Genomic DNA, 13,441 nt, shown 5'->3' with positions numbered 1-13,441 from the left:
AACGGTGTCCTCAGCAAACCAGAAGTTCTATAGGGCAATACATTCAATGTAATTGTAAAACGATCTAAATGCATGGTAGGACACACCTCTTGGCAGATACCATCCTCTACAGCTTCACCTACAGTAAAGGGCTGTCCAGTTAATTACTGGCAAAAAACACTCAGACCTATTTCGTGGAAATATGCCTTCTTTTGTCAAGAGTTCACGCTACTTTGTGTACAAAATAAGCTGTACTGTCAAGAGATTCTAATAATGCAAGAGCATCTATTACAGGTCTTTTTGTCCCTGCAGTACATTAGTTAAAAAACAACACTCAACATTTCAATTTTATATACTTACACAAAGTAGCAAAATCAGGAGTTTAAGGCGATAAAGGCAAAAATCTGGGAAACTTTTGCACCTAACATCACAGAAGTTTAAGCCATATCCCAAAATGGTATGACTATTAAATCATGTTGTTCCAACATCAAAGATGCAAAAATTACTTTAAATAATTTAGGTTAATTTTAATATAGGAAGTATCAAAAAGCCAGGACAAACTCACTGCAAGTGGTGCATTTTCTGACACATAAGAAACAGAAGGAAGTCCAAATTATTTAGCTTTTTATTTTACATTAGCACTATTACTATTTATATGCTTTTCCTTATAAATAGCACGATGCTCACCTACCGGAGCAAAACGCCTCAGATAGGAGGCTTCGGCCCAGACTCTTACTATGAATAAACTTTACAGACACCATGCCACAATCCAGCCATGCACTATTTCCTATCTTGTGTGGAGGACTTACTTTTCTGTTGATCTCTCAGAAAATACCTACAGCAGCGCCCTGTCAGATGATCGCCCACTCTTTTGGCTGTTTAAACAGAGTTTTAACTGGTGTTAATGAAAACTGTAGCTCTGATTTAAGATCTTATAGACCACAACATAAGTAGCCCACCAGAAGTGGAAAAAGGGGAAAACTGGGGAAAATAAGGCAAAGTAAAGAAAACAATGCTGCTAATAAGCCACAAAACAAAACAGATTTCATTACGGAGTTTTGCTGAGGAATTTTTTTTTCCCTGTTGGTCAACCCCAAACAAGTAACCCTCAAGATTTCACCATTTCTCTCTCCACTGACAATGCAGAGGCAATAAAAACACTTGCCCAAAGCTTGCTGCAAAGCTTTCCTTACCAACTCTCAGTTAACAGACCAAGGAAGAAAGCAATTTAAATTATTTGCCTATTATATCATACAATGTGTTTTCTTAAAAAAAAAAAATCCTGACAAATGACCTGAATGTGCAAAGCAGCAAATCCTCAAACTTCAAATGTTCATCATTCAACGAAAATCAAACACCAACCTTCTCCTACAAATTGACTATCAGAAAAATCACACAACACAGCACAGGTTTACACAGTTGGGTTACTGGGCTACTAACTGAGAGATCAAACAGGCTAAGTTTTGTACTCCCTGGTGTTATACAAAACAGCTTGAACACACAGTTTTGCAGAATGTGTCTGAGATTTATCTTTGTCTATGCTGAAAAACTGGAAGAAAATAGTCGGCTTCATAACAAAGCATGGGGACTGAGACAAAGTCTGAAATCAATTCCAAACACGAAATTGTGTTGCTTTCCTTCTATTCCTTCCACTTCTCCCCTAACCTTCACAAGTGATTTCTTCATGTGGAAGGCCATCTACATACCAGCCATCTCTATATGACTTATGTCTACTCTTTCCCAGCAGGAACAGAAGAAAGCAGCATTAAAAAACAAAACAAAAACATTAAGCTCCTCCTTCCATGCTAACATATTTGGTGACATGCAAAATTCCAGTAATTTTGGTTAAAACAGTGTCACTACTTTCTAAATTACCATTTTTAAGTAACTAAAACTCAAGATACCTGGATCTAGACTATTTCTTGCAGCCATTGTAATGCAAGCTCCATCAACTCCATGCCATCTATGTCACATTTTGCACTTAAAGTAGGTGAACTCATTAAAGGAGATTTGTCACACCCACAGCCACTTTCTTACCTTTTCTTTTGGCCAATGCAGGATCAGATTTTGACATGAACTGTTAGCAACCTGGATAAAACAAGAGCACTGGAGCTCAAAGGGAAAAAAAACCAAACCAAACACTTTTCTTCCCCATCAAAACACAGGTATCTTCACAAAACTGTTTCAGCTGGCGCTCATGTACTGTAGCATGCAGCTCTCCCATGAAGGGAGGCAGTCAAGTAAAGGAACAGCTAAAATCCTCCATGCTATTAATAGAAATGTTGGAAATGCCTGCCTAATTTAGCTTTTACTTCCTTCTTCAATTTAGACTAACATTTCCCATGAGATATTTGGAGCTCTGAGCAAACAAAACTCATCCTGGCTCATCCCAAGTAGAGCTTCAACACCCATTTGAACAGCACCCTTTTACAAGGGCACAACAACTAACGGATCACCACCATCCTTTACAGCCCATGTCAAAGCTTCTGAGAGTAAAAGTTTCAAAATATACTGTGATATAGGTTAGGGTGGAGCAGGAATGGTCTTCACCAGAGAGAGTGAAAACAAAGTTGCATTTTCCAGCACCATACATCAAGCTTTACCGATTTTCAGTAGATAAAGCAGAGGACCTTACAAAGAGGAACCCACCCTCCTACAATGCTGTTATGTTCAACTTCCACAAATCCAGATCAGCTCTTCCCCTCGGCTCACGGTTTTTGACCTCGTTCTTGAGCACTTTATTAGTGACCATGTGGTTACCAAGCTTCACAAAGTTTTAGAGCAAACATGGAGCTTCAAACCCTTAAGCCTGAAACTGCACCAGTAAAGGAAGCTGTACACTGAAAGAACTCCTCTGTATTCCACAGCTTTCAGACAGGAATTGCTCTATTCACCATGCACAAGGACATGTCCCTATCACCAACAGCCTCTACGATAAACTGAAGTAAGTATCCAAAAAATTTTGGTCCCCAGTAAAAGAAAGATTACTCCAGCCAGATTCTATTTTTAAAATGAAATTGTTTCATAAAAGTTCTAACAATGCAAAAATGTAGTTATTCCATTTGCTTCAAAGTAAGATTTGTTCACTGGTTAAAACCTCAAAGAGCTAAAAAGAATATAGAGCTATAGTAAAACTAGGTGTTACAGCACCTTGTGTCAGCCCTACTACATACCAAGAGGCTGACCACATTCCTGTCTACAAAGGCTCCTCATTAACAGTTTAAAAAAAGGACAAAAGTATCTACTTAATGCTCTGTATTTTATTCACAGATAATTAAATCTGAAGTCTCCTTATAAAATAATTGTGTGTAAAAAAAAATAAAGAAAAAACACACAGAACAAAACAAACCAGAAAAATCAGTCCTTGGAGATGCAAGAGCTTCAGATTCGTAACAGCGCAATTCCAAACATCAGACGTTGAACTAACTGTGCTGTTCCCTGGTATTTGAGAATTAACACAAAAGCTTCTCTGGATTTCCATCCACTTACACATCCAACTCAGCACTGAAACAAACTCCCCATATTCCATATTTTTAATGCAAAGTAATCTGCTAGGGAATTTAGTTAATATATTTAGCTTTAGTCACATGTGATAGGCTTGATGCTACTGTTGTGGCAAAGCATTCTAACCGAAGGGATCTGGAAGAAAGTTTGCGCTAGCTGCCTGTTAACTACCAAGAACTTGAAGGTGTGTAGGCAGAACAGCATTTTCCCCCCAAGCCCAACATAGTGTGCTAGTCCCTGTCTTCCAAATGGTTTACAGCTAGCAGTTGTGCATCTTGAGCTTTTCCATTTGACAGCTAACCAAATGCAGCAACTTACTATGCATTTCATACCCTTATTCATAGAATCACAGAATAGTTTGGGTTGGAAGGGACCTTTAGACGCCATCTAGTCCAACCCCCCTGCCATGGGCAGGGACATCTGCAACTAGATCAGGCAGCTCAGAGCCCCGTCCAACCTGACCTGGAGTGTTTCCAGGGATGGGGCACCTACCACCTCTCCGGGCAGCCTGTGCCAGTGTTTCATCACCCTCATTGTAAAAAATTTCTTCCTTATATCTAGTCTAAATCTATTCTCTTTTAGTTTAAAATCATTAGCCCTTGTCCTATTGCTACAGGCCCTACTAAAAAGTCTGTCCCCATCTTTCTTACAGGCTCCCTTTCAGCACTGGAAGGCCGCTCTAAGGTCTCCCCAGAGCCTTCTCTTCTCCAGGCTGAACAACCCCAGCTCTCTCGGCCAGGTCTCATAGGGGAGGTGCTCCAGCCCCCTGATTGTTTTTGTGGCTCTTTATAATAAAGAACTGCAGCCCAGGAATGCAGAAGTGTTCATATTTGGTTTCCATTGACTTCTCCTTGATTCCTGTGATTAAAACCCACTCCACGTGTATTTTCAATACTCTACATTTCATTCTGCAATGCTGTACTGTCACACTCATGACTGAATGCAGCACTCCAGGGAGAAATATCTCCTACTGAATTTAAGACAGGTTATTAGTATATTACAGAAAATTTTACTAAAAGGATAATAAACCCAAATTCAGTAATTTGAATAAAACCCAGCTAATTAGAGCACGTCTGTATCAATGAAAGCAAAGCAACATGGACTGTCACCCTCAGAATTAATTTAAAATTAAAATCTACCTAAGGATACCAGTATATCTCTAAACAGTAAACAAACTTGGCTTGTCAAGAGGAAAAAAAGAACACAAGGGTATTGTTCAGAAAGGCATTTTTTCATGTTTAACTGCAGCTATGATTTCAACGGTACTAGTTATAGCTCATGATGATTAAAACCTGCAGAACACCTGAATTTCACCCCTAAAAATGACAAACTGACATAATCACTTATGTAAATATTAAACTTCAGTACCCCTTGTAAGACAGAAGAAAAGGACGAAGGCATTTCATGAGTAAGCTAGATTCCATGAAGATGGCTTTACATCAGTACAGAAATGAAGAATTGCTTTGTGAACTACAGCTGTACGTAGCTGTCATACATAAGCAAGTAAACATTCCTAACACACTGATTTTTAAATGAAAATTGTTTTTAATCTCTTTTTAACAGTGTATTTGCTGAACTATGAACACCAAGTTTCTGGCAAATAGAAAAAGAGGCAGACAACTAAATCTGATCACATTACACCACCATTCTCAGTACGAAGGCTTAACCATCACAATAATTTAAACGACTTTTAACATCTCACAAAAAATAAGGTAAGATAAAGAATACACAAGAGTTGTGAATCAGAAAAATTCATGAAGTTTGAAATAGGTTGCAATGATGGCTGCAACTACTACAGCAACACTGGGTGGGGATGGAGGGGAAGGGGATAAATGAAATTAAAATTCAAGTGTGACCCAATTTCCAATTAAATATTGACCCATTTGTCAGCCAGAGCAAATAAACCAAGAGCAACTGCAAACAACTGTAGGTGAAATGCGCATGGGATTTCTGAGCTTATGGGAAGGGGGGAAGAGGGCCACAACACTACCTAACAAAACTAAACTCAAACGCAAAAGCACACACTCGAAGAGCAAGAGACAGGTACAGAAACGATGCCATATCGCATTACAGCTCAGTATCCGCCCCAGCAGAATCCAAACATCGCCAACAGCAACACGAGTTACAAGCAGCCCCTAAGCAAGCCAAGGAACATGAAGACACCTGCTTCTACCTTTTGATAGCCAAGACACTCAGCCTCCTGATCTGGCAGATGGAGCAACAAATCAGACGCGAGATGCTTCGATTTACTGGAGTTACTGCCAGATTAAAGGCACAGGAAAAAAATAAAAATAAACATTTAAAACATGTTTACTTCTGGTTTTAACCTGAGTTTAGTTTAACACTTGGGATATTATCCACTCAGGGTCTTGAAATCCAGGTTACTATTGTTACTTTAGAAACTTCTGCCATGCAGAGGAGTATCAGTGAGTTTGTGTTGTTCTGTTGGGTTTGTTTCGTTTTGTTTTCCCAACAAAACTAATTCAAGAATGACACGAACTTTGTTATCACTTTTTTCAACAAGATTAAAAAAAAATTAATTTTTACAAGCTTTTAATGTGGCAAAACTTTTTATACACTATTTGACTAGGAAACAGTGTTATTAAGGACCCATAATTTGCACTTTAAATTGTATTAAGCTGACTATTAAAAATCAACAGCAGTTACAAACACTAGAGATGCTTTGTTGATGTCATAGTACATGGTTGGCAACTGGAATAGCTGAGCTACATGCTACTGCAAGTACCGTATTTAGAGTAAATATGTGAAATACCAGAGCAGTTTCAACCCGTGCAAACTTATCGCTTCCTACACAAGAAAGAATCCCTGCTGCTAGGACGGCACCACTGGTAGAGCGTACAGGTGCTGTGGCTGAGGACTGCTTGCTGGGGGCGAAGCTAATAAGGAACATTAAGCAAAGATTTCAAAAGTCTCTTTTCAGGAGAAAGGCAAAAAGGGGTTGATGCAGAGAGCTCTTCCTCAGTAAATTAACATAGCTCTGAATGGAATTATATAGGAGAGCTCAGTATGAGTGTAAAACCCACCTTTCCTATTTTTATTTTATAGACCATGTATATGTCATGACATGAACTAAAATAAACCACAGGATTTTCCTTTATGGCATCACTCCAGACTTTCCTTATGCTTCATGCTAGGAACTGACACTCCCAGGGTAAGCTTTGGTGCAGATCTTGTTATTTTACACCCTCTGTTTTGAGGTAAAACTTATAAAAGCCCAGTTTACCCATGTTTAATATTGCAAATGATCCAGATAAGCATTACTTTAATAAAGCTCCTTTAGCAAAAAGGCACAGGAGATGTTTAGTCACAATTGGAAAATCCAGCGTATTTGTTAAGTCTTCATGAAACGCTTAACTTCATTAAGTTATTTTCATACAGTTAAATACAGCTTAGTTCCCTAATTTCTCAAATCTCAATACCCGATTTGTCACATATTACTCACAACTCGGATTTGCCATCAGTAGAATTGGAAGTACCACAAGTTCGCACTGAATTCACTAACATCATTTTGAGGTTTAAAAACTACCAGCTAATTGACAAAGCTCTGATGTAAAGCTAGGGGTGAAATACAAAGTACAACAGTATTTCTACTTTGAGTTTAGAAGCATACATAGCTTATACCCTGCCTGCTCACAATCACATTTCATAATGGAGAAAACAGCTAGGAAAGTAAGAAAAACATCAAACCCAACAATTTTACATCAACATCAGCTTCTTTCCTTTCTACTTGGTTGCAGCTTTTTGCCAGTTATTTCTTGTTTACCTCTAATCTGGTGCAGATATAATCAGTAATAAAAATCTCTCTCCTACCTAAGCCTTTTCCAGATAACATTCAGCTCCAAGTTACAACTACTTCTAGCATTAAGACTTCAACGGGCAGGAAATCTGAATGATTTCACATACTGATGGACAGAAAAACCCAGTTCTTTGACACAAAGCAAAGTTTTCATTGCTGCAGCATTAGAGTTTGGCAAGATACTCAGAAGTAAGAACATATAGTTGAGATTATTGCTTTAAACTTGTATTATGAACTATCTGGAAATGTTTAATAACCATCCGACTACAGGACTTCAAGATTTTATAAACAAGTCATTGACAATACTTACCTGATTTCTTGTAACATGCTTGAGGAACAGCTTCTGCACGGTTTACAGAAAATAAGAGTGCACACATCCGACCAGCAGTAACTGGGCTATTTTTAAAAAAGCAATTGATGTTGGAGAAATAATGATTGAGATGACTTAAAAGATACGGGGAAACTGAAATTTAAAGCGGCTGTTAAAAAAAAAAAAGCTTTCCAATACAAAAGGTGTCTCTGCTTCAGAAGAGGTGTTGAATTTTCCAGGGAAAGCGAGATGTCAGTAATGTTTTATGTTTGAACTTTCTCAGCATTCTACCATCATCAGTATTTTACTGATCATGTACTTCACTCACGTACTTTACACAAGGCAACATATACAAAGCAAAAAAGGGAAGCTTTAAATTCCACATTGGACAAGTCATCTCTTGTGTATTATTATGCAAACTGGTGTTACTCTGTCAGCCAGTCCACTAGGAACACGTTAAAACTTTCACATCTACAGATCAGAAACTGATTTTAGGATTAGGAACCCAAGACGGAAATAGATCATTAAGTCACAGCCTGAACTGCAAAAGAACGCCTCTTCCAAAGACTTTTAGATGGTATAAGAGAGGATTGCACCATTAAAAAAAATTTTAAAAATCACAACTAGAGCTGTAGCCCACAGTTACATGGCACCTGAATAACCACAGCTGATGGGGAACAATGGCAGTACGAAGATTGACAGTAAGCTGACTGCAGGTGTCCTACAGCTTCTCCTCCTTAGCTCCTGCCTCTTACTTCACCGAAAGTGGAATACCGCTTCAGGCTAAGTGAAATAAAACAACAGCTGCAAAACTAAATGGCTATTCTTTCTGCAAATGAGCAGCTGTGGTAGAAAACTGGCCCTCCAGCAGTCTAAAGGAGTATGATAGTTCTTGTACTCTACTAAAAGGCACAAACAAATATTGCAAAGGAATTCTAGGAAAAAGTTAGGAAAAGTTGGCTAAGGAAGAATGATAAAGAAATCATGGAAGAGCTCGGAGAGGAAAATGAATACTTCAAAAGAAAGTTATAATAATGCAATTATCTGTATTTGAAATAATTACAGTTACACAGAACAGTTCTAAGCAAAAATAACAACGGATTGCCTCCAGAAATTTAAGTCAACTATAAAATGGGAGGCAAAGTCATGGGAAAATTCAGGTAATCCTGCCAAAACCAGAAAGTATGAATTTGGTGAAGTATTACAATACCATAAAAGGAATGTGGATAATTGTTTCTGCTGGAGAACACAGTAGTATCCACAGACACCAGGAGTTAACTCACTGCATCACTGAAATAACCCATTTATGTTTCAGTATGTAAAAGCAGGCAAATACCTAAACCACTGTTTTTTCCCAGCTTTACTACAAGTCTCTTGTGAGTTACAAGGAAAAGCAACGACCCTTGTCCCTCGGTTCTGTAAGATTCCCTCTGCATACCGTCTCTTTGGGAAGTGGAAGCTGCCCCCAACACAGACATAAAGCAAGTCTTTAGCTGGACTTTTATTTGTACTAGTAGTGGCCTCCCGACAAAACCAAAACAGCTGACACTAGTGACTCGGGAAGTAAATTCCCAATGAGCTCAGTGAAGTTCACTTTCACTTACACAGCTTCTCACAAACATCTACCCAACAGAGGGCAGGGTTCTGGTTTACCGTCCTCCTTAAAAATACACGTCTTTCTTCACAATAAGAAGTCAAGGAAGTCACACTCTGGCATAACTATAGAGAGATTTCCTGTTAAGAATGGATAATTACAGCATTGCAGCTTCCTTCCAAGCCATCCATCCACATTCTCCTTTAAAGAGCGCTACTCCATCAGCTACAAGCAGATGTTACTAGGCCATACTCATTCAAGAGCCCAACCCTAAGCGTGTTTCCAATCAAAGCTGTTTTAACCACGCTCCACAACACGCACACAAACATTTTTATGCTACTGAGATACCACTGCTACAGAGGTTTCAGGGAACTGACCTAGTGAAGCCTCCTACTTGGCATTAACTATGTATCTTCTGGCTCTCCTAATCGGAATTATCCACCACACATAGGTACACAAGCACACACACACACCCTCTCCCCATTAGAATCATGTAAAAGAGTGAAACCAGCACCATTTACATTCAAACGACCTAAAGCACCACTTCTTCCCATCACTATACAGTGCTGAACACAGCAACACAAAGCTAAACACAAAAGAAAGGGTTGTATAAATCCCAGGTACAAGTTCGACCCACAAACCAGTTTTGAGCTATCACTGCTCAGAGAGGTATAAAAACTAGGACAAAGTCCTAGTGAAACTAGGTTTTCTGTGAAAGAAATTTCATGAACTGTGCTTTGAGGGTTTCAAGACTATTAAACCTATCTTGATTACTGTGAAACAAGCAATCCATCGTTACAAAAGCAGCACCTAGACAGAATCAGAGAAAACAGAGAATCCTTATCTCAGCTGTAAGACTGGACCTTCAAAACAGGAGGAAAAAACCCCAACATATCCCGAGTACAAGTATATGACTGTAAGATGACTGCTGCTACCCAGCATAAGCCACGTGCACTTGCAAATTAGAATTCTTTTTCCCTCAAACCAAACAAGCAACTAAGCTTTCTAATGGGAGAGAAAGAATGTTCTTTGCAGTAATTATATTTTTATCACTATGGGCTAAGAATGCCTTCTTACAGCCTTTGATTATTAAGGTAACGGTCACCGAGGGAAATACAGAGGGAATATACAAACCTAGGATGAGGAGTTTTGCAACTCCATAGACAGTCAAGAGCAAGATATGTAAGGACAGGAATAATCACGTGCACAGGTACCTATGCTGAATTTCCCCCCATTTGTATGGGTTAATGTGAGGCTGAGCTACTCACGTGTTCATGATGGCTCAAGTTTAATAAAGAATGAATTTCAGAAACAGCACAGTCAGAAATAGTGAGATCTGTACAAGCAATACAAATACCAGATTAGCAAGAATGTACATCATGGTCACAGAAAATGCTACAAAACTAAGACTTAATTCCAGGGCAGCATTAGAAAACTCATCTTATCAACTCATCCTGGACATAACCTCTAATAAAGTAAGTTTTAACTGTCATTATCACAATAAAAACTAATTAGAAAAATATTTAAGCAGCATGCCACCCATAAAGACTGGTATATTAATTGTCATTCACAGTGAGATGTCAGCTCACAGGACCTACCTAGTAGTTAAACCCTTTGTTGTAAAAGGAAGGTATGTGCAGATAAATCGGGGGTGGGGGTGGGGGGGGGGCTAAGCTTGTGTCACAGCTTGTGCAAAAAGCATTCATTTTTAAGCATACAACCATAAACGGTATGAACAAAGAAAATTTTCAAAATGCAAAACCGTGTGTCATTTCCTGATGCCAGGAACAGAGGTTCCTAACAAACATACTAGGAGCAGCACGAGACTATCTAAAAAAAGTGACTAGAAGTAAAACTAATTAAAAAAAACCCAACAAGTTTGCTTCGCTCTAATAGAATTCCCTGAGAAAGCAGCAGGAACTGGGAGTTTTGACAGTCTAGAGTAGAAAGGAAATACAGAAATGTTCTTCTCATCCAGCAACTACCAGAGAGCTTTCTAGGAAGGTCAAGCACCGTTCCCCAGCAGCATCCTAAAGGTCACCATAAGGATGTCCCCTAGCAACCACGTTCAGAACACAACCCCTGCATACATATGCCAGTCTGAGAAGCAGTCACTTGGTCAGTTTGATAGCGTTTTTCATAAAGCTTATACCATGAAATAAATGAGCTGCTAAATGCCTCATTACTGAAACTGTACTTTTAGCACTATCCCAGGCTAAACCTGACAAAGTTGTTTTTTTTTTTCCAGAAAGTCTCCCTTCTGTTGTGTGAAATGCAGTAACACCACGACTTCATACATAAGCCATACAACAAGGTGTTTTCTCTACCTGAGACTAAGTTACTTAAAGCCCAAAGATATCCTCAGCCTTCTGACACTCTGGGCTGACCAAAATAACAAAGTCACTCAATTACTACTCAGTCTTCAGGCAAGAGACGACACGGAAGAGGGAATACCAGAAAGAAACAGAGACAGCTGTTCTGGGGCTACCCTAAAAAATTGACCCCAACCCTCTTGGGTACTCACAGAACAAGAATTTCTCAAACCTTTAAGTCAGACATGTTTTGGTGGAAAGAAGAAGTAACTATGGTTCAATTAATCCTAGCACTATCATCTGGTCTTCTCATTTGGATAGAGAGACTCAGAAGGCACAAATTCAAGACACATGAAGACTCAACCTTCTCCTCACAGACGTGGGTGAGACAAAATGAGAAAGCACACATACAGAAGGCATAGCCACATCACTTCCCCCAATATGTAATGAAAGGTACTGGAGAGGGAAGGTGCGGGGAAGGGAGAGAAGGGTCCTGAAAAGGCCTAGAATAAAGAGATACAAGATAATCAAGTATTCCAGCCAAGAACATCCTCAGTCCTGTGAGCTTATAGCTTAGTGGGAGACAGACTAATACAAACTTCAGTGCTCATCATTCTCTTCATAATCACCTGGATGGAACAGAATTGACAAAAACCTTTTAGACCTTCACACCTGGGATGTGTTTTTAACAGAAGCTGAAAAATGGCCAGTCCCTGTATGGGATGTTGAGCTCAGGTACTGAAGGTCTAAAGAAGTCCTCTTAGGCCCACCTTCCCAAGTGAAGAAAACAGACTAGAAAGGTAAGACTAAGAACACCCTTACTGAGAGAGGTTAGCCTCTGAAGCACTCATTTCACATGTTCTTTTACACAGAAGAGTTAAACGAACAATAGAGAAGCAATTTATTTTTTTTTTCTGGTAGAGAAACTAGAAAGAATTAAGATAACTGATCAGCTATTCCTTCTCGAAACTCCTGCACCTCCTCTACAGAATGGGGCAGTACTGCCCTAGAAAAGCACAAACGAGATCAATTAGTACGGAAATTACAGCCCATTCCTCTGCTTGGCCTCCGTGGTTCCAAGGAAGGGGTACAGGCAAGTCCTGTCCTTCAGAAGCTCACATTCTCCAGGGCCCTGTACACAGGGAAGAGCTAACAAGGCCCCTTCTGGAGAGCAGATACACTGAACAGCCTCTCCCAAGCTCTCCATCGCCACGTCCCCGATCCTACGCCCACCCCACCCCCCCACCCCCATGAGAATGTCCTATGCTGAAACAGAGCTCCTCTGCCTGACGAGGCTTCCCGTTCCTGCGAGGCCGGTGGGAAATGAGGCAGCCCCACAGCGGGTACTCCGCTCCACAGAACCCTGGGACAGAGGGGAGCCCGGCGAGAGGCGCGGGGAAAGCCCTTCGGCCGCCATCCCTCCTCGGTACTCACAGTCCAGGTGCTTCTTCTTGGGCCCCATGACCTCGTGGGTCGTGGCCTTGCAGACGGTTTTCGAGACCGCCGAGCCGGTCACGCTGTGCTGCGCCGCCGTGATGCGGTCGGTGAGGCTTTGGCCGGACATGGCGGGTTGCTGGCGGCGCTGGTACTGCGAGCGGCTCCGCTGCCTCCTCAGGGGCCGGGACGGGAGGACTAACCGGGGGGAAGGAGCTGCACGGACTCCTCACCCCGCCGTGCCGCAGGCGGCCCCTGCTCCGCCCTCAGGGACGGACCTGTCACCCGAGCAGGGACCCCTCCTCCTCCTCCCACCCCCCTCCCCCAGCCGCCGTCCCCTCCCCCTGCGCGCCTCCCGCTCGGCCGGGGACAGGGGACACACACTGGGCGCCGCAGGAAAATGGCGGCGGCGGAGCTCCTCCTCGAGATCTTTCCGGGCCGCCCGCGTCACGTGACCCACCGGCGCCCCGCCCACGTGACACGCACCGCCC

General features: G+C 41.0%; 1 protein-coding gene across 3 annotated transcripts in view; it reads right to left on the bottom strand.

Moving 5' to 3' along the window:
- The window catches only part of PICALM (phosphatidylinositol binding clathrin assembly protein), a 69,390-nt gene extending 56,310 nt beyond the window's left edge, over positions 1-13,080 (bottom strand). For all 3 annotated transcript variants that reach the window (XM_009956276.2, XM_086475801.1, XM_009956275.2), the window contains exon 1: positions 12,951-13,080. In XM_009956276.2, the coding sequence (XP_009954578.1) occupies positions 12,951-13,080 (130 nt within the window). The remainder of the gene's footprint in view (positions 1-12,950) is intronic.
- Positions 13,081-13,441: the final 361 nt, after the last annotated feature.

This window comes from Leptosomus discolor, chromosome 1, assembly GCF_034619465.1.
Source record: "Leptosomus discolor isolate bLepDis1 chromosome 1, bLepDis1.hap2, whole genome shotgun sequence".
Taxonomy (NCBI): Eukaryota; Metazoa; Chordata; class Aves; order Leptosomiformes; family Leptosomidae; genus Leptosomus; species Leptosomus discolor.
This window is presented reverse-complemented; position numbering and strand designations above follow the sequence as displayed.